The following is a 23,284-nucleotide window of genomic DNA, read 5'->3' as shown; positions in this document are numbered from 1 at the left end:
AAAGTGAACTATTTATTTTGAAGGAAGCATGGCGTAGAAAGAGAAAGAATTCAAGTATCAGAAAATGTGATTTCTGTCATTTAAAACCCATGTGTCCTTGTGGAAAACATGTAATCTTTCTGAGCCTAAATCCTTCCATCTGTATTATGAGAATCATAACCACCAATATTTAGGGTAGTGTTAAGCCTAACTAAATAACTTATGTAAAGCACCCAGGGCAGTCCTGGAACAGTACGGCTCAATACATATTACTATTATGCCAGCATAATAGTACATCTTCCCAAATCTGCCTCTGTTTACATCATTCAATTTGCTTTAATTCTCAACCTCTCCCTAGATTCTGACTGTTAAACTCCCACCAAGACTTACTTTTTCCTGTTATTGTCACCCTGAAGTCAGCTCTCATATTTAAAATGTGATAGTCTTTTTATTATCCCAAACACTTAACATATCTTCAAGTTTTCTTTTGTAGTCGAGTATAGATACAGTGACCTATGCCTGGTAAGGTGGTCATATGTGTACATCTCTTACCTACTTTATTAAATTCTAAGCTCCTTGATGGCAGATTCTGAATCTTATATTTCTTTTACAGCCTATACAGCAAGCTTGTCCAGTCTGCAGCCCACAGGCCATGTGTGGCCCAGGACAGCTTTGAATGTGGTGCCAACACAAATTTATAAGCTTTCTTAGAACATTATGAGGTATTTTGTAAATTTTTTTTAAGCTCATCAGCTATTACTAGTGTATTTTACGTGTGGCCCAGGACAATTCTTTTTCCAATGTGGCTTAGGGTAGCCAAAAGATTGGACACCCTTGCCAGCATCTAGCATTGTATCATACACTCAATTAAATATTGGCTGTATTATCAGATTAATGAATAAAGAACTATCAGCTATGAAATCTTGTTAACATATCAATATAAAAACATATTTTTTCTCAATAAACTGAATATCAGGATAAACATGAAAAGGCAATCTCTGGCCCAAGACTGCTCTGGATTGAAGTCTCAGTCCCTCACATGCTAGCTGAGTGGCCTTTAATAAGTAACTTAATCCTTCTCAGCTTCAGCTTCCTTTTTTGTAAACATAAATTATGTCTACTTCTAGCACTGTTATGAGTTCTAAGAATGCCTAGATATAATTCCCATTCCAGCCAATTTCACATACACTCAAATAATTAAAATTACTTGGGGGAAATTATTTAACATACATTAAAGCACTATACAAAATTATAATAAACACTAATGGCCTTACTTCCATTACAGAATAATAAAATATAAAATTGGAAAAGTTACCACTGGAAATATCTGCAGACTATTATTAAAAATATACCACCAGGATATATTACTTTTTAAAGAACTTGAACATGGTAATAATCATTAAAGAGAATGAAGCAAAGGATATGAAAGTGGCATATTCTCCCTGGTAAATGACAGTTAGAAATATATTTTAAAAGAGTAAAGTGTTTTAACGTAGCAAAACCATATAGGTACTGTTATATTGTCTCAGCAATATGAAGTATCATTAAAGAGATTTTTTAAATTTTTATTTTTTCAATGAAAGCATAAAGTAGGAACAAATTCTTAAAATAAGAATACATGGAAAGGTCTAGAAATCTGCATTTTGAGAAACTTCAGAAAGTTAAAAGAAGGTGAGAGTAATTTAAAAATGTATACATCATTTAAGAAGAAACATTATGAGCAAATAATTTTATTGCTTTCTAGCTCCTAAACTTTTAATATCAGATAAAATTAAATACATTGTTTTGAAGTAGTTTTCTGACCACTTGTACTAGAAAGATATGGAATACTTATAAAATGCTAGTTATAAAATAAAACAGAAGATCAACACCGTTAATAACATAGGAGCACTTAAATTACTTACACCTCTATCTTTATAGCTTTCTTAAGTTACAGGATCATTATTATCAATATATCTTTTTCTCAACTGAAGAAAGAGATAACCGAGGAAAAATCCAATACAATAAAAGCAAATGAAAGATAAACAAGAGTTACCTTAGAACAAGGACTTGCACATCCTATAAACTCATTACACTGGATTCAGTACTAGTGACTTTATATCATCATCTGAATCTTCACATTTTCTAAACGTACCTTAACTTCTTTACTAACACCTTTTATAAGGTTGGAATGAGACTTGATGATCAACAAAGAAGCATAAGATATCCATCCCACAAAACCAATAACAACATTGATGCCCAAAAAGAATCTGTCATATGTGTGATAATAGGACAATCCTTTCAACGCTAGATGAATTAGCTCCTTGCAAAGGGAGACCTATGGAGAAAAAAATATATATAACTTGCTAACAGAAAGAATAAGAAAACCTACATTTTAAAGAAAGGAAACTTTTAAATTCCTAACAGCCAAACCGTTGTATTAAAATTAGTGAATAACTGTAGATGATGGATTAAGAATAGATTTTAATTGTTCGAGGATCTTCTTTTAAAGTATGAGAAAAATTCGGAATAAAGTGAACTTTTTAATCTTAATAAGAAAGGGCATTTTAAATGTAAACTATTTGTGTTGTATATGTGTGTTTGTGGAAATGGTCTTCAGATAACTCATAAAAGAAATGAAGGTCCCAAACAATGATAATGGCCATATTTATATTTTTTACTTTCTCATATGAGATTACTCAAATCAGTTATAAAACATCATTAAGTAGCTTAATATTTTACAGGAGAAGAATAGTTTATCATTTTAAAACCATCAAAGAAAAGCATTAGAAATGCACGAATTGGCAATTATTTAGGCAATTTTAGAAATGAAAACAGAATTCTTTTCTACTTTAAAATTAAATGACCATTTAAAAAGAAAAATTAATGAAAAACATAGTGAGACAGGAGTTTGGAAGAGTCCAAGTTTCAGCATGAATCATTAGACTTTTAATAATGTATAGATAATTCTGAGTGGCAAACATACAGTGTTCTAAAATATTACACATAAGTAGGGTGACAAAAACTTGGCATCTATTTTCTCATTTTAAAAAATGGTAATAGTTCATTTCTGATGCTAACCTTAAAAAAGTGGGCTGGGTGTGGTGGCTCACATCTGTAATCCCAGCACTTTGGGAAGCCAAGGCAGATGGATCACCTGATGTCAGAAGTTTGAGACCAGCCTGGCCAACATGACAAAACTCCGTCTCTACTAAATATACAAAAACTAGCTGGGCGTCGTAGCACATGCCTGTAATCCCAGCTACTCAGGAGGCTAAGGCAGGAGGATCGCTTGAACCTGGGAGGCGGAGCTTGCAGTGAGCCGAGACTGTGCCACTGCACTCCAGCCTGGGCGACAATGACTCTGTCTCAAAAAAAATTTTTTTTTACCCATAATATTAGCTGAAATAAGAGAGATATGTCCATTGATAAAGCAGCTACTCAGGAAATACAATCCTTCCTTGAGGGCTCAAGAAGGCTCCCTGGCCTGTCTACTTTGCTCTCCATTGCCATATTCTTCTCCTCCCCATCCCCAAAATGATAATCAGCTATTTATGTCTATAAGGCCAGTATACTTACCACTTCGTCAAACTTTCTGTGCTTTATATAAGATCTTGCTTTTCTTAAAATGTTGAACTGTTTGGAATCAGAAAGCAGTCTATAAAAAAAAAAAAAAAAGAATAGGTTTAAAGGGTTTCCTCATTCCAAGTAGATATTTCTTTTCTTTCCCTTAATTAAAAAAGACAGTGAAAATTACAAAACAACAAACAAAACAAAACAAAAATCAAAGAAAAAAACCCGAATTGTACTGCTGTTGGTTCTCTGAAGTCTTCCAGAAATAGTTTACAGTTAAATTTGGTTTTCTTGACTCAAAGTTTCAAATGCCAAACTACATTTATGAAAGTCAAATAATCCATCATTCTGAAGAAATGTAATACTCTGGCTAACAAAGAAATTCTGATTAAATGGAAGGAATTAACAGAACACCAAATGTATGGTATGAGCTCTGCCACTCAGTTGTCCTGTGCTCACGACAGACTTCACATGATTGAGGACAGATCCATCAATATACTTTTTATCCCTGAGCCAAACAGGGCCTGAGAATTCTCATTATCAAAGAGCTCCAGGCAGAGCCTAACCATCATTGGAAGTTAATGAATAATTTGAACCCATTTGCTGCTTTTATACTATATCATATACCTTCTTCGTTCCTCTTGCATTTCTCTTTCCACCATTTCCCTGTCCTGTTTTACCACAGCAGAAACGTTAAATACACAAGAGAAGTACTCCTAAAAAATACTGCATAACCCAAAACTACATAAAACAAAAGTCATTAAGTTTATGGAATGTGGACATTGAGGAAATATAACCAGAATTTAGTTGCCTTAATGAAATAAATCGATACATTTAAATTCAAATTTGAATATATGCTGCTTAACTAAAACCTACATGTCTAAAATGAATGCCTTTACATTTTAAAAATGCATGCAAAGTTATTTAAGGCTATATTAGGTTGGATCACATGACATTGATGTTTTATAGGCCAAAAACTACGAAATTAAATATTGGCAATTGCACACGGGTCAACATAATATAATCACTTATCTTCTTTCTACTTGGCTCAAGTAGTCTCTGAAGAGATAGGACTGAGACTTGTACAAAGTAAATCTTTTAAGCAGTAATTATTAATTTGGGAGAGGGAAGGTCAGAGACTTCTTTCAGAATCTGAAACTCTTGTCTAGAAAATGTACATAATTCAAAATTTAAAATATAATTTCAGAAAATTCATAAACCCAGAAGCTTATCTATGAACTCCCTCAGAGTTCTATGGGATACTCTGATTAAGCATCTGTGCTTTGGCTTGGGACAGTGGCTCACGCTTGTAGTCCCAGCACTTCGGGGGACTGAGGTAGGAGGATCACTAGAGGTCAGGCGTTCGAGACCAGCTTGGGCAACAAAGTAAGACCTCATTTCTACAAAAAATAAAAAAAAGGATCTGTGCCTACTCTCAGAGCTCCCAGATATTCCAACTTATGGGAACCCAACCACACTAGATTCTCATGTTGCAGACTGCAGAAAAATTCCCCACCACTGGACTCACTGGGATTTAGAGGGAAAAGGTGCCAGGAGGCAAAAACACATGAAAAAAAAACCAAGTTACTTTAAAATGTTGCTTTGATCCAGTTCTCTGTCCCTTCAGACACCATACATTTTGAAGTGTTTTTCCCAGAAGCCTTAGTATAGCAATTACTGTGCCAAAGTGCACAGGCATTTTTTTGGAAGGCTATATCTAAGTTGAGTTTTCCAAATTTCCATAAAAGCTTTCCAGTTGACCTCCTTCCTCTTGCTCTGATCCACTCAGCTTCCTAAAATACTGATTGCATCCTCTCACTTACAATTGATATGGGCATCTCACGGTCTGCTTCACCAATTCTAATCTTCCTGGACTACTGATGACCCTCTGCTGCTATTTCACTTAATTTCCCATTATCGCAAATGTGTACCCTCAGCTGCATAATGGTGAAACTCTTCAAGCTTCACCTATCTGGAATCATACAGATCTTCCCCTCTTTGCTTTCCAAAATCAAATATTCACCATCCTTTATGGTCCACTCCAAATCTCACTTCACATCATTAGCACTTCAGTTAGTGGTCTAATGATCAGTTTATTTCTCTTCAATTAAATTTTAACCTCCATGTGGGCCAAGATAATGTCTTATATTCCATTAATACCCACAATAATACTTAGCAAAGTGCTAAAGCACATAAAATGAATCAATAAATCTTGATTATAATGCTATCAAAATATTGTAGACCTAAAAAAGGAAGAAAAATAAGAGACTAACATACATTGCCATTTGTAAGGTACCTAAAATTTTAAATAAAAAGAAAGAAAAAAAGCTTGTTTGAAGCTAAATTACTAAACTAATTTAACAGATATTCTGTTAAGTGAAGTCTTATGAAGAATGAGAGAAAAAAAATCTTAAGGAGAAATATTTACATTACATATTATGCTATGTTATATTATATTGGAAGTACTAAGGAAAAGGAACAGGAGTCAGGGTAATTTATAATTTTTCCTAAATGCACTATTTATAAACCTTGGGACATGCCAAAGGTAGACATATCAAAGATTTGCAATACATCTGGAATTCACCAAAATGTTTTACACAAGCCTCACTGTATCACCATTACATTAAAGACTCTCATACACTTGTCCCCAAATATAAGTTTTGTGTTTAGTTTTCCATCAAATTGAGAGGGGATATAAAGTAAATTTTCTTGGTATCACATACTTTAAATATAAAGAGGTTTTGTAAGAAACATAAAATCTGGAATATAGAGTACAATACGTTCAGATTTATATAAGCAAAACCAAGTAACAACAAAATAAATGGGGGTTGGCAGGGGAGTAATTTAAAGAATGCCATATATGAACTAAAATGAACAAGGGAGATCTACACATATAAACATGGATAAATCCTGAAAACCAAACCAAATAGAAAAAAGAATTGCTAAATAAAATAGATTTTTAAAATAGGGATTCGAGCGTATTACATCATTTTATTCCCCCCCCCCGAAAAAAAGAATCTAAATATAGTAAAATGTTAGCATTTTCTTAAACCTGAGTTGTGGGTACAAAAATTTTTATTATATCCTCTATTCTTTTGAGCATACTTGAAATATTTTATAAATAAAACTTGAAATATAACAAGGATATACATATATCATGTATACTTTTGTATTCTTATCTACTTCATCAATTCTATCAATTCTTATCTACTTCATCAAAGCTATGTTTTTTAGCTCCCACATATGAGTGAGAACATGTAAAATTTGTCTTTCTGTGTTGCTCTTATTTCACTTAACATAATGATCTCCAGTTCCTCCCATGTTGCTGCAAATGACAGGATTTCATTCTTTTTTATGAATGAATAATACTGCATTATGTATATATACCATATTTTCTTTATCCCTTCATCCACTGACGGGCACTTGGATTGATTCCATATTTTAGCTACTGTGAGTAGTACTGCAATCAACATGGAAGTGCAGATTATCTTTTCAGTATATAGATTTCCTTTCTTTTGGATATTATTGGATATTATTTAGATTGTATTCTTGTCCATATGTATACATGATATATATAGATACATAATAAACTGCAATTTTGCCTCCAAAGGAAAAGACTGTAAGACTGGAACACAGGAGGAAAAGTGACTTTTTATTATTGTTTGTATAAATTTTATTGTGTTCATGCATTACTTGTTTATTAACACTTTGAAATAAAATGACTAAAACACTAAGATTTAACCATAGCTTCTGGTTATGCCAGAGAAGCTTTGGGCACAGCAATGCTCCCACCAAGAACAACTAGAAAGCCCAATAAAATAAATGTGAAGGTACCAAAACAATCAAGTAATGAAAGGCTAAGATCCTAGAGAGAAGGAAACCACAGGGAAGTAATCCAGAATTCTCCAAACTGCAACTCTGAGGGAATCTACCATTCTTATTGTTGGCACAAAGCAAAAAGCTGAGAATCTGGGGATATAGCTGCTGCCAGGAAGTAGAGAATCCAAGAGTCTTTGGCAATCTTGGAGGACTGGAGAGATAAAAAATAAAGTTTTTAGCTGCCAATGCAGCCAGAACTTGAGGACCTAAAAAGGAAGAAAAATAAGAAAATAATATACATTTTCATTGTGGATTTTTTAAAAAAGACATTTTAAAAGTGCATCTGGAATTTTAAACTGACACATATTCTGAGGTGAAATCTTTAGAAGAGTGAGAGAAAGAGCTTTTATAAGAAAGAAATACTATGTTATACTATATTATTTGGAGAACTCAGGTAAAGAAAGAAAGGCCAAGTCTTGGTGAGAAAAAGAGGTGGAAAAAAAGGTAAATCTGACACTCATTTATGTAGAACAAGAGGACAAGAAGCTAAGAAGAATGCTCCTGAAAAGCAGACAGAAGTTTTGGTAGTCTCAAGATGTACAAGAGACAAAAATTGGTATTCAGTGACCACCAGAGAGGAAAGGTTCTAGATAATACAAGGTCTGTATTGGGATCCCTGAGATACTACACTCTAAGAACAGAGATAAACCAGAGATCAAAGGAGGCTTAAAATTGCAGCACAGCCTTGAGTCAGCCACTACTCTTTCTGGTCATCAGAGGATAAGGTAAAACCTCTCTGGAGAAAAATGAAATAATCCAGAGATTCTAAAACTTTTAATATATAAAGATACATTATATCTTTAAAACTACCAGACTTAATAAACAAGACCAACTGAAAACTACCAGACTTAATAAACAAGACCAACTGAAAAAAAAAGAATAGAAACAAAGTCCCAAATGATTTAGTTATTGGCATTATCAGGTACAGATGCTAAAATAATTATGGTTACTATGTCAAGAAGACAAGACAGAAAATTGTACCAAAGAATAGAATCTATTTTTTTTTATAATCAAAATGGAAGTTCTAGAATTTAAAAACATGTAATGACTGAAATTAAGAACTCAATAACAGCAATCTAGACACAGCAGAAGAGAAATCTGGTGTAACTGATGACAGAATCAGTAGAAAATATCTTGCCTGGGCTGGGCGCGGTAGCTGACACCTGTAATCCCAACACTTTGGGAAGCCAAGGTGGGTGGATCACTTGAGGTCAGCAGTTTGAGACCAGCTTGGCCAACATGGTGAAACCTAGTTTCTACCAAAAGTACAAAAATTAGCCGGGTGTGGTGGTGCATGCCTTTAAACCCAGCTACTCAGGAGGTTGAGGCAGGAGAATCGATTGAACCTGAGAGGCACAGGTTGCAGTGAGACAAGATCGTGCCACTGCACTCCAGCCTGGGCAACAAAGTGAGACTCTGTCTCAAAAACAAAAAAAAGAAAAGAAAATATCTTGCCTGAAGCTTGAAGAGCAAAAAGACAGAAGAATACTAAAAAGATTATACAAATAGAATGCGAGTCATGATGAAACAGGTCTAATATGAATATAATTGGAATCCCAGAGAGGGAGAGATGGAATATGGCAGAAGCAATATCTGATAAGATAAAGGCCAAGAATTTTACAAAACTAATGAAAGATACTAATCCACAGATTTAAGAACATCTACAAACTCCAAGCAAAATAACTACAAAGAAAACCTTGTATATGGACAGGGCAGTAACACTGCTGAAAACCAGTCAAAGAGAAAATCTTAAAAGCAGCTGGGGGAAGGGGACAAATTGCCTTCAAACAAATGACAATAAAACAGTTGGTCACTGAACAGGAATGATGGAATGACACCCTTAAGTTGCTGAAAGAAAATAATTGACAATCTATAATTCCACTTGAAAAGATGTTTCTTTTTTTTTTTTTTTTTTTTGAGGCAGAGTCTCGCTCTGTCGCCCGGACTGGAGGCAGTGGCAGGATCTCAGCTCACTGCAAGCTCCGCCTCCCGGGTTTACGCCATTCTCCTGCCTCAGCCTCCGGAGTAGCTGGGACTACAGGCGCCCGCCACCTCACCTGGCTAGTTTTTGTATTTTTAGAAGAGACGGGGTTTCACCATGTTAGCCAGGATGGTCTCGATCTCCTGACCTCGTGATCCGCCCGTCTCGGCCTCCCAAAGTGCTGGGATTACAGGCTTGAGCCACTGCGCCCGGCCTGAAAAGATGTTTCAAAAGTAAAGGTAAAATAATGAATCTTCAGACAAATAACAACAGAAAAATATCTTTCATTGGCAAATGCCCTTGAAAAGAAATGTCATATCACAGATAAGAAATACAGAAATGTGGAAAGGAATGAAGAGCAAAAGGCACAGTGAATATATGAGTAAATCTAAATAAATGTTGATAATACAAGGCAATAATAAGTTGAAATGTGGCAATATACTTATAACTGAAATATATAATAACAATAACATCAAAGGTATGAAAGAAAGTTATTTAAAGTATTCTAAAGTCCTAGCAATGACTGGGAAGGGGCAGAGTACTAATTTACATTAATTTAATTTATATTAAACTAACAATGAGCCCAAAATGCTTGTTATAATCTTTAACATAACCATTAAAAGGATGTATAAATAACAAGCCAATATGTGGGCAGGGGAGGGCTGGAAAATTAAAATAATTTAAAATAGTTAATTAATCTGCAGAAAACAAAATAAAACAGAAAAAGGAACATAAAACAGATGAGATAAATGGAAAACAAACCCAAATATGTCAGTTATTATAGTAAGTATAAATGGTCAGAAAACACTAACTAAAAAAAAAAAGTAGAATACTGGATTAAAAAAACAAGAACAACAAAGTCAATTATGGGCTACTTACGGAAGACATACCTTAAATATTAGAACATCAAAATGTTAAATGTGAAAGGATATAAGAAAAGACATAAGATACAAATACAAACAATGCTGTTGTCGTTATACTCATATAAGTCAAGGCACTGACTTTGAGGCAAAAGTCTTAAGGTAGGGTTAGGGCATTGGCAAGGGCATTTGCCAATGACACACTAGAATGCAAAGACGAAGGTAATGCTGAGACATGCAAGGCACAATAGAAAGCCAAGGATATTTCTGAAGAAGAAAAGGCTACAACAGCAGCCAGCAGTGTCATTTTAGTCTTAGGAAAAGTTGTTCTAGTAAGTCACATAGAGAGTTGGCACCACACTTCCTGTGCCAAGACCTCAGAATTCACCCATCAAACCACAGAAGTAAAAAATTCCCATTCTAAACCTTATTCAGGCAATAAATCCAAGCACTTTACACATTTTTATCACTAAAAGCTGATTATTTATTGAATGTTATTCAATAAATATTGAATATTGTATTGTTATACATGAATTAACACATAAATTACTTATTCCATGATACAGAAAAGTTTCTACTTCTGAAAGGCAAAACCTTTTGCAGGGAATTCTATTTATCTGAATGGATGGTAAGAACATTTCCTACCTGTTTTTTTTAGCTCCCACATATGAGTGAGAACATGTAAAATTTGTCTTTCTGTGTTGCTCTTATTTCACTTAACATAATGATCTCCAGTTCCACCCATGTTGCTGCTAATGACAGGATTTCATTCTTTTTTTATGAATGAATAATACTGCATCATGTATATACCATATTTTCTTTATCCCTTAATCCACTGATGGGCACTTAGATTCCATATTTTAGCTACTGTGAGTAGTACTGCAACCAACATGGAAGTGCAGATTATCTCTTCAATATATTGATTTTCTTTCTTTTAGATATATATACCTAGTAGTGGAATTGTTAGATCATATGGTAGATCTATATTTAGTTTTTTGAGGAACCTCCACACTGTCTTCCATGGTGGTTGTACTAATTTACATTCCCACCAGTAGTATACAAGGAGTAGAGAGTAGACTGATGGTTACCAGAGGCTAGAAGAGTAGAGGGGAGAAGGCAATGAAGAGGGTGGATTAATGGGTATAAATAATACAGTTTGATAGAAGAAATAACACCTGGTGTTCAATAGAGCAGTAGGATGACTATGGTTAACATTAATCTATTACACATTTCAAAATAGCTGAAAAAGAATAATTAAAAAGTTCCTGGTGTACAGAAAAGATAACTATTTAAGGTAATGGACATCCAAATTTCCCTGATTTGATTATATGAATGTATCATGTACCCCTAAAACATGTACATAATGTATCAATTTTACAAAGAAACTTTTCAAACTAAAATTCCTAGATTACTCATATAAGATAAATTTCTACTTAACTTCCTTATATTATTTTTATTTTGATTAATACTTCCTTTATAATATTCAGAATCCAATAGCACATTTTTATCAGTTCCCTCTTAATGAATGCATATGCCTAGCACTTCCTTGCTTCTAGGTTGATGGCACAAACAGTGACAAAGACATCTGGAGTGGATTCAGAATAGCAGCAAGATCAAATACAAAGTTGAAAATTAACTTTCCCTAAGGGAAGGCTGAAGAAACTACATAATTTAATATGGTGAAGAGAAGATTTCTGGAATGAAAATATGTTCTCAGATGCTAATAAAAAAGACCCTGATTAGTTATTCTTACTCGTGAAAAGTAAATTGATTTACTTGGTACAAGAATCTTTGTTCAGAGAACAGGCTTTCTTTTCAAGAAAGAAGTTTAAACATTGACACCAAAGAGTTTAGATTCTTTCCAGTTCCCTCTAGACCTATCTTTCTTCTTTTCCCAAAATAATACAAGTTTTAGATATAATATAATAAAGATAAATTATTCATCTATAAAGTCTCCGGGATATTTGCAATGTTAATTAACTCTCATGCCCTTATAAAGAATAAGCCAGCAATGGAATATAAATTTTTGATTAACATAAATGACCATAACAGAGGCTGGGTGCAGTGACTCAGGCACTTAGTACTTTGGGAGGCCATGACAGGAGGATTGCTTGAGGTCAGGAGCTCAAGACTAGTCTCGGCAACATTAGCCAAGCATGGTGTTGCTCACCTGTAGTCCTATCTACGCAGGAGGCTGAGGCAGGAGGACAGCTAAGGCTCCAGTGAGCCATGACTGGGCCACTATATTGCAGCCTGGGCAACAGAGTGAGACCCTCTTTCTAAAAATGAAATTAAAAAAAATTAAAGACTATAATAGAAAAAAATCCTTAAAGCCTTAATAATTGCTGAAAAGTCACATAAGTGATCAAATCTGCACTTAAATGCCTACAAGATGGTGGAAAATGAGGATAATAAAAACATAAAAAGGAGGGACACTGTTCTACTGATGAGAAAAAACAAAGTACGTCGAGTGAAAAAGAAGGCACGTTAAGAACTAAATGGCTGGAAAAAACCTATCATGATATTAATTTGCTGATAAGAACTTTCAAAGAATATCATCATTTATTCCATAGACCAAATGGACTTCCTAAAATCAGGATGAAAGCAAGAGTGAGGAAACTGAAAGATATTAGAAAGCAGTTGTACCATGAATACCCAATTCATTTCAGCTTTTGAATTAAGATAATGAGAGTCTGAGAGCAAGTTAGTTTAACAAGAAAATATGGTATTATCCAAATCTATTCAGTTTTTGAATTTTAGATATTAAGGGAGAGTTTGAATAGTAAGGGGCATCTAAAATATTAACTGAATGTTTGGTTCCTATGTGAGGAATATTCGTTGGCATAGTGAGATTTCAGATAGGAAAGGATACTTGAATGCAGACAATGGGAAACTTAGAAGGCCACAGAAAAAGGAGATCCACTAATTCTGTTGCATGTTATAGCTCATTATATCTTTTGTGACTATAAAAATGAAAAAAAAAAGTGAGATAAAACTGTATAGAAAAGATTTCTTAAAATTCTATTTTTATGAACTAATTATGAACCCTAATGCATGAAGGAAGCATCATATAGAGAGACTGAAACACTCAAATTTTCACAAAGGTGTTATGACATGAAACTTGTTGGCTTACCTCCCTGACAACTCCTTATTCAGAAATGGAATAACTTCTTAAGAATAAAAACTTACTATGTCTATATAATGAGCTGCCAGTAAGATCAGACTTTGAGAAAAATGATTAAATAAACCATAGCAACATTAGCAGACCAAGCAATCCACACAAATATCATTATTTACTATATTACTGAACTATACATGTGATCTAAATCTGCTTAAAAGAATACTTACCAATTTCACTAAATTTACTAATTTACCAAAAGATCTGATGGCATTCCCTTTAAAAACATAAAGATACTAAATTACATAGCATTTGAGGCAGAAGGAATGGCAAAAAAAGACACCAGATTAGGAGAGAGACTGTCCAGATTCAAGTTTTAGCTGTAAATCTCACTAGCAAGGTAACGAAGGACTTGGGAGTTTCAGGTTTTTTATCTATAAAGTGGAGGAAAACCTGCTTCCCACAACTCACAGGTACCTGTGAATGATAAGTGTAAAATGCAAATCTAACCATGCCTTAAAATCCACTACTTTGAGGACAAAGTACAAATGCTAAACCTGCCTATGAGGAGAGATACGGTCTCTGCCCATTCCTCTTTTGCTCTTTCCTGCACTTCTTCAAATACCAGACATCATATGCCTTAGGGCTTTCTCCAACATGCTTTTAAATTTTTGTTGTGTTTTCTTTCAATGTGTGTGCATGGGAAAACAGGTAAAATTTATTTTGCATTTTGCCTATTTTTCTTTGCTAAAAATCTTTATGTCTCTTTATGTGCCTTTATGTAAACCTATTTCAGAAAACTATAAACTACAGAAATACTTCTCTTATAAAAATATTTTTCTCATCAAAAAACATGTAATTATTTTTAATAAATACAAAAAAGAACGAGTAAAAAATAAAAATCACTGCCAGAACACAGATCTTACTAATGTTAGCATTTTTGGTTACATTTCCTTTATATATCTATATTATTATTATATAGATATTACATTATTATATATATTATATTATATACACACACACACGAATTTTTAATGTAGTTGTAATCATACCAAAAGTGTAACTGTAAGCTGCATTTTGTTGATGATTATATTAAAACATTATTCTAAAACATATCAGAACCTGAAAACAGAACATTTAATAGTTGCATAGTCCATCTAGCAGACATGTTGTTATTGTTCAATTATGTGGTTTTCCATCTTTTTGATTATAAGCAATCCTAGGATGAATACCTCGGGGCAAATAGTTTTTCACATTCACTTCCTGAAGTTCTGTATCATACGATGGAATTACTTGGTTAAAGATTTTAAATACTTTAAGGTTCTTGATAGAGTGGAATTTACTCTCCAAAAGAGTGATTATATACATGTATACTACAACAGCAATTTGTGTCCATTTAGCGACATAATCATATAAAAATCTTTTTTGCTAATTTCAAAAATGGAAAAAAGTATTTCTAACTTGAATTTGTTTTTCTTTGATAAATACTATGGTTGTATTTGGTATGTATTCTATTACAAAAATACTTTTTTAAGTCTTGCTTTAAACTGGGATGCTAAATAAAGCTATAAAACTAAACTATCTTTAAATATTTTAAAATATGAATGAAAAACATGAAAATTAATGTTTTCATGACATCATACATAACTCACAAAGGATAATTTGGAAAATCTGAATAACAATTCTGAAATACAATAAAATTATAAAAATTTTATGACTTACTAGTTGGTGATTACTAGAACCCACAAAGGGTTTTAGTAACCGAATTTTGTAACAGTTTACAATTAAAACAGCATGAGAAAAAAATCTGAAAACAAGAATATCTGGGTCAGTCATTGTATTTGTTTTTGTCCACGCAATTTCTATTTTTATTAACAAACAACAGCAGTTTCAAAAATATTATGATATATATCACAAAATCCCCTAAGACTTCACCTGTTTGTCCTAAGATTCTTTCAACATATATAACATTTAAGTAACAATTAATTTATCATACTTTCTAGTGATCAATGCATTTTTCTACATTCTCCCAGACAAACTAAATATTGATGCCACAAATTCATGGTAAACACTATAGTGTTTGCAAACTGACAAGTTTATGTCATTTTTCTAAAATTTTACCACAGAAAATATCATTTTATATTACAGGTGCTGAGTGATTTATTAGGCTGGAACAAAAGAACTAGTGTAAACTATGATCAAGGAACATAAAAATCATTGTAATGAAATGCTTACATGTCCTTAAAAGATTCATGTGAACTTTTTAAAGTCTCTGCATCCCAATTTCATCATGCATTGAAAATCCATTTTATGAAATGTAAAAATAGGGAAAAACAATACTAGCACTTCTTATGCTTTTTCCCTGTCCTTGCCCAGTATTCCAGTCTCTAGTATCCTTGACTGAGGGATTGCACCCAGCCTCACAGCATCAATTAATACTAGTGTATGGATAATTTCCAAAAGCTATATTGAGAGCCTGATTCCTGCTCCTGAGCCTTAGACTCAGATTTCCAACTGTCTATACAGTCAGTATCTGCATTCCAACTGTCTATACAATACCATGATGCTATTCTACAGACAGCTCAAACTCAGCAGATCCACAACTGAACTTGGCCCTCTTCCTATGAGCAGCAGTTTAGTAAATCATAATGTATGTCCAACATCTCCCAAAATAGGAAGTTTCACACTTCAACCCTTCCCCTTTCCCTTACACCTGGCCATTGCCTAGCGCTTAATGATTCAACTTCCGTTATACCTTAAATCCCTAACTTCTTTCCATTCCTATCTTGTCAGTCCTAAAGCAGTATTTCTCAAGGAGGACACTGGGAAGGATAAATCTTACTCTGGTTAGTGGTAGATTCTGTGCCAGACAGCCTGGGTTCCATCCCAGCTTCAATGTTTACTAATTCTGTTATTTGGGGGAAGTATCTTTCTGATTCAATTTCCTCATGTGAAAATGAGATACAGGTGCTCCTCAACTTAAGATGAGGCTACATCCCAATAAACCCATCATAAGTTGAAAATATCTTAAGTCAATGTCCATTTACACCTAACCTACCGAACATCATAGCTTAACCTAGCCTATCTTAAATGTACTCAGAATATCTACATCAGGTTACAGTTTGACAAAATTATCTAACACAAAGCCTGTTTTATAATAAAGTGCTGAATATCTCATGTAATTTACTGAATACTGTTGCTGAAGTATGGTTTCTATTGAACGTGTATAGCTTTCACACCATCATAAAGTTGAAAAATCCTAAGTCAAACCACTGTAGCCGAAGTATCTATAATAAGAGTACCCACCATATCTGGCTGTTTTAAGAATTAAGTGAGAGAACACTGATACATTATTTAAAACAGTGCCTTGCATACACTAAGTACATAATAACTGTGAGCAGGCAGTCATGAGGAAAGTAATGGTGCAAGACCTCATCATTTGCTTGAATAACTGCAACAGTCTGGGTTTTTTATTGTTGTTGTTTTTTGTTTTTCTTTTTGAGACAAGGTATTGCTTGTTCACCCAGACTCATGCAGACCCAGAATCATGCAGTGGCGTGATTGAGGTTCACTGGAGCCTTGACCTCCTTGGCTCAAGTGATCCTCCCACATCGGCCTCCTAAGTAGCTGGGACCTATATTCTGTGGCATTTTGCTTACTCCAAGTATCCAGGCCCTAACAAACATACATAATAGTGGAAGGAGAAGATGGGAAATGGCAATTAAAAATACATGGCGCTATTTTCCCAACAAGAAAATGCATGGGAAACTACACACGGAAAACATACCAACAAACTTATAAAAAATCCCTATGAAATTTTCTAACTCTTGATTTAGGATATTTACCTTCTAAAATACTTTTTATTCCCACTTTTATAATGTCAAAAACATCTTATTATTCCCACAGGAATTATTCCTAAATTTAAAAATATCATATATAAAACTACTATACATCAAAAAATCACTATTCATGACATTACAAAAATATATATATAAGATTCCTGAATTTCAAACTTGGGGAAAAAGATTTGATTATTTTCTTCCCCTCCTTTCAGACACTTGTGACTGGTGTGGCAAACTGAGGGCTTTCAGAGAAATCATCTTTGGAGATGATGAGATGTGCTTGTGGTAAAAAGTATAAACAAAGAAATGGCTAGAGGCCAGCCAGGAGGAATGCCAGAGAAACTCCTAAATGATCAGACCACAGAGCTAGTAACATAATTAAAACCACTAGGCCACAGAAGGTATTTTACATTTAAACAAGGAACTTTCGAACAGATGGGGTCCATAAGAGATTAGGAGGAAAAAGTACCCAACTCCAGAATCAGTGCATAGATAACAGTGTTAGCTCAGGACACAGCTGGATACTCACATGCAGCCACAGAGAACAAGACAAAAAGAAAAAAAAGGTAGAAGAGTTCATTTAGGTTGATATGAGGAAAAAATTCTCCTTTGTTTTCACATTAGCAAAGTGGGTTTTGAGTCATTAAAATATTTTAATAAAATGTTTAAAATATTCATTAAATTCTATAAGCCCATTATTTCTAGAGGGCTATCATATTTTAATATTGCATTTGCATCTGCTGTCCCTTAGCTAAAATACATTTTCTTTAATATATTTAACACAAAAAATATAAGGCAAAAAAAAAACTATTAAATTTCTTCTACTTGGCTTTAATGTAAGAGTCATCATAAAAAAACATTAAAATATAAGTATACAAAGATGTCTCCCTCCCTCAGTGGTGTGCTGAGTGCTGCGCACACCAGCTCCCAAGAGCAGATGGTGTACAACTCTTCCCTTTCTCTAGTCGCATCATCCTTGGTAGCTTGAAATTGATCATAGTGAGCGTATTTATACCAATGAAATTGGCAAAGGCTATTAATGGGAGTCTTTCCCTCTCTCAGAGAGCTGAGCCTCTTGCTAGCACATCACTGCCATACTTTCCCACCTTAAGTCCACGTTCTTAGCTGTCTTAGATGACTGCAGCCTATAGCAATTAGTGTCAGTTAATGAAAGCTGGTATATTGGCTGTTATTACCTCAGAAGTGTGATGAGCTGCAGATTTCTTGCGTCTCTATCTCAGCTGCTCTCTGAGGTATCAGCAAATCAAAAGTCCTCTTCCCAACACTGCCTTCACTGAAGTTGTCTTGTTTAACTTCCCTGCTTCCTATAAATTTGCATCCCTCATCTGTGGGTTTGGTGCTCCTCAATTGTTCTTACAAAAACAGTCACTTATAATACATTGAGCTATCCCTTATCACACTGTATCATTTGCTATACTGTCTGTATGCTCCCATTAGACTTAAGAGTCCAACAAGGGCAGGCACTATGTCTATCTTTTTCAACATCCAATATAGTGCCTGGAACACAGTAGGAAAACAATAAATATTGGTTAAGTGAATCAATGAAGCATTGTAAGATAATTACTCTGCAATGGCTGAAATGATGACAAATGTAAACTATTAATTTCTGTTGAGAGTTAAATTGTGTCCCCCAAAAATATCCTAACCTCTGGTATCTGGGAATGTGACCTGATTTTGAAATAGTGTCTTTATAGACATCATCAAGTTAAAGCACATTAATACTAAATTAGGGTGAACCATAAATCTAGTGACTGGTGTCCTTGAGAGGGAGATCTGGAGACAGAGACACAAGGAAGAAGATCACTGATAACAGAGATAGAGAGTGGAATGATAAAGCTACAAGCCAAGGAAACCGAGGATTGCTTGCAGCCCCTAGAAGCTAGGTAGAGGCAAGGGAAGATTCTTCTCTAGAGCCTTTGGAGGGAGCATGGTTCTGGTGATACTTGATTTTGGACTTCTAGCCTTAATTTTGGACTTTAGTCTCTAGAACTATGAAAGAATATATTTCTGTTATGCTAAGCCATGTAGGTTGTGGTAGTTTGTTATGGCAAACTACCTAGAAAACTAATATATCTTCCTAACGACTGCCCAAATTCAGATTGCCCACAAGGAAAAGTGATGGTTTTACCATCTATTGTTCATTTTCCCTTTAATCGATGCACAGTTACAGATACGAATAAACTACTGAAGTATTAACTTAAAAAGCAACATGTTTGAAATACAACATTCTACATAGAAATTTGTGAGGAAAAATTTCCTTTATTGACTAAATCATTTTTATTGAAAATATCAAGTTTTAAAGAATCTATAAACATGTTATGCTTAAGTTAAAGAGAAAAATGAGTTGTCTTAATCTGTGCACATTACTTTGCTGTAATTATTACTATTCATTTTCTTCATGGTTACTTGAATACTATAGAATAAAGTAAACCACATTTTAGGATTATCAAGAATTTTATCAATTATTCAGGGTCAACTAGTGTTTAGAAGACAAGATCTCCTAAAATGCTGCCCTTTACTTACTCTGATTTTTGTTACAAAATTTTTTTGCTTTCATCTACATATGACCTAATATTTTAGTGATACTTATCTACTCCTTTTTAGAATGTCTATTTAAAGGGAAAAACATTTTTAAGAGTATAAAGACAGAGAAAGCAGGATAAAAATGTATTTCTAGAATAATTTTCATTCCTTCATGTCATAAGTGAATAAGTGAATAATATTTTTCTATGGAAGTATGTGATGCACAGAAGATTTTTTAAAGATAAATTTCAGTTTTGAAGCATAAAATTACTTTTCTTATAAATAATTAGTAAATCAGATAGGTAAACTGGTAGAAAGGTTCACATACAAGCTAGTATTTAAAATGGTCTAAGAGAAGGGCCTTTATCAGCTAAAAGAAAAAAAATTTATTAGAGAAACCAAGTATTTGTTGTCATTTTAGTAGAAAATACAATTTTTTGTTAAAATTTCTTTAAGTTTCTCAAATTTGTATGATAATTTTCAAATGAAAAAGTAACAAATATTTTTGCTTCTATTGGCAAGGTACATATCTCCTTCCCAATTCCATGTTTTTCCCCCTAAGACATCTCTTAAGAGATCTTTTCTGCTTTCTTCTTATTCTGTGGCATTTTTTCTTTTAAATTATTTCTTGTCGTACTCCAGCCTCTACAATACACAGTTTTAAACGTAAAGTGTTTTTCCGCCTTTTGCAGTTGGGCGAGCCTTATATGCTTCGCCTGGTCATGTAGCTCCACCTGCTGGTCATCCTTCAGTATACCATCACCAGGGTCTACTGGACCCAATTTCAGCTTTAGGGTTTTTTTTAGTTTTTTTTTTTGTTTTTTTTTGTTTTGTTTTGTTTTGTTTTGTTTTAGCAATTCTATTTCTCAGAATGGATGTTTTATTACTTTTATTCTTTTTAGAGGTCTTTAAAATATCAAAGAGAAAATTTACTTACTTTTGCAAAAAAATAGTATATGGAATTACCACATGGCCCTTTTAGACCCTTTCACAAGCCTAAGAATCTTGGCAATTTTATTTTTCCTATGTTCTGAAACATTTGCTATTTCATTATCCTAGGAATTATTTTATTATTCACCAATTACTCATAACTATGCTAGAAAAGGCTGAACAAGACAATGGAAAAATGGTGAAGATACTACAAAATCTAATAATGCTGGTGAAATTAATCATGTCAGGAAAATTTCAATATTATGAATTTTCAGATGCCAATGTCCTAGATGAATTTTCTCAAATTAAGAACAGACAAGTGAACAATATATTTCTAAGAACAAAAAATGATACTTATACAAAAAGAAAGACTTTATTACACAATAGTTTGTGAAAAGAACCTGGGTTACCTTTTTTGCTAAAAGCATATGTGACAACAGTATTCTTTGATCTTTTATGTTTATAGGACAACATTTACTTGATACGGTTTCTAAGAAGACATGCTGACCTTATGTGCATATATAAAAGTGATTAAAAAGAAACATATGATGTTAATGTGAAAAAAACCCACTGGACTAAAGAAATAAAGGGTCGATGGTACTCAGTAAATGGTGATAACTGTTTTTTCTGATAACACCAAACACGAAAGACTTGTAATGCAGAGCTAACAATTAGTCAATGCCCTCAAATATATCTATTTCAAAATACCTCAAAGGAGGAATGAAACTTTTTAATGGGAAATAAATACCCTTAAAAAAATTTAACACATAATTTCTGTGGTTCACATCTCCCTAAATGATTAAAAAATAATTTTCAATTTAGTATTCCACCTGGTTCTGGTATATTTTCCAATTTCATATAACTAATATAATTAATAAATTCTGATTACAGTCAGGCACAGTAGCTCAAGCCTGCAATCCCAGCACTTTGGGAGGCCAAGGCAGGCGGATCACTTGAGCCCAGGAGTTCAAGATAAGCTTGGGCAACATAGGAAGATCCCATCTCTATAAAAAATAATAATAATGATAAAATAAAATTCTGATTATGATGCTAATATCTTTTTCATATGACTGCTAAATTTTATGTTTTATAGACCTCACACTTTTAATTATTTTCCAATATTTAGTTCTTTAATCAATGTAGAACTTAGTTTTGTGAATAAAATGAAGTTACAAGAGCTAGCCTTATTTTTTCCAAATGAATAGTTAATTTTCTTAGTACAAATCTTTCTCCTACTGATTTGAAACACCACCTTTAGTCAAAACCAAATCCCATATACTTAAGATAGTACCAAACTTATGAGAGTTTGACTTAGGATTTTTCAGCTAGCATAGAAGTGATATTCATTCAGTAGAAAGCATACTTTGAGTACCCATACAATGATTTTGTTTTTCACTTTCAATACAGTATTCAATAAATTACATGAGATATTCAATACCTTATTATACAATCGGCTTTATCTTAGATGATTCTGACCAACTGTAAGCTAATGTAAGTGTTCTCAGCACATTTAAGGTAGGCTAGACTAAGCCATGATGTTCAGTAGGTTAGGTGTATTAAATCCATTTTGCACTTACAATATTTTCAACTTAGGGACGTACCCCATCATAAGTCAAGGTGTATTAAATCCATTTTGCACTTACACTATTTTCAACTTAGGGACGTACCCCATCATAAGTCAAGGTGCATGTTGTAGACAAGTGAATCTTGTCTTTTATGTACTCACGAATCAGTTCCACTAAATCTATATGTTCAGCCTGCATCAATATCACATTTTTTAGAGTTACAATAGTTTTAGAATGTGTTTTGTTATCTAGCAGAGCAAATCTCTTGTTCTTCTTTCTCAAAACTAATTAAGCTATTCTTGAGTATTTTTGTTATAAATTTTAAAATTATGTTTTTGAGTTATATAAAAATTCTTTTGTTATGATACCATATTCAGTAAGTGACTTGGAGAGGACTGACATTTTTACAATATTGAACAGCACTATCCAACATTTGTTTATTTATATTGTCTGTTATGTCCTTAATAAAATTTGATAGTTTTCTTTACAATATACATTTCTCATCACTTTATTGCTGGGTATTTTATTTCTATTATGAATCCTTTTCCAATTACATATTCTACTGAATTTGTGCCAATGATTAGAATATCTATTTATTTTGATAAACATACTTTTAAAAATACATTTTATCAAAGCAAGATATGCACATATTTTTAAAAAATCAAACAGTACACAAGGGCATAATAATTCTTTTTCATTTCTCAGTTCACCAACCCAGACCAAAAATTTTTACATGTGTTTGTTTTTAGTTATTCCGGTAGTTGCCTACATTTTTAAAAAACATGTTTTTCTTACTTTTTCTTGACTTGATGACTGGAGATACTTTTTGTTGATTCTCTGTTGTCTCTGGCTTTCCTCCCCACTCAATTTGGCTATATCACATTTTTACCTCCTTTTTTGGTGACCTTGGTTACTTTCATAATCTAATACCTAAGGCTGGGCCTAGTGGCTCATGCCTATAATCCCAGCACTTTGGGAGGCCGAGGCGGGCGGATCACGAGGTCAGGAGTTCAAGACCAGCCTAGCCAACATGG

General features: G+C 33.5%; 1 protein-coding gene across 3 annotated transcripts in view; it reads right to left on the bottom strand.

Moving 5' to 3' along the window:
- PIGN (phosphatidylinositol glycan anchor biosynthesis, class N) overlaps positions 1–23,284 on the bottom strand; it is a 150,680-nt gene that overhangs the window by 72,404 nt on the left and 54,992 nt on the right. For all 3 annotated transcript variants that reach the window (XM_011953602.1, XM_011953604.1, XM_011953605.1), the window contains 2 exons: positions 3,538–3,616; positions 2,114–2,296 (listed from right to left, as the gene is read on the bottom strand). In XM_011953602.1, the coding sequence (XP_011808992.1) occupies positions 2,114–2,296; positions 3,538–3,616 (262 nt within the window). The remainder of the gene's footprint in view (positions 1–2,113; positions 2,297–3,537; positions 3,617–23,284) is intronic.

This window comes from Colobus angolensis, unplaced genomic scaffold (genome assembly GCF_000951035.1).
Source record: "Colobus angolensis palliatus isolate OR3802 unplaced genomic scaffold, Cang.pa_1.0 Scaffold369, whole genome shotgun sequence".
NCBI lineage: Eukaryota > Metazoa > Chordata > Mammalia > Primates > Cercopithecidae > Colobus > Colobus angolensis.
The sequence above is the reverse complement of the archived record's forward strand: the minus strand, read 5'-3'. Positions and strand labels throughout refer to the sequence as shown.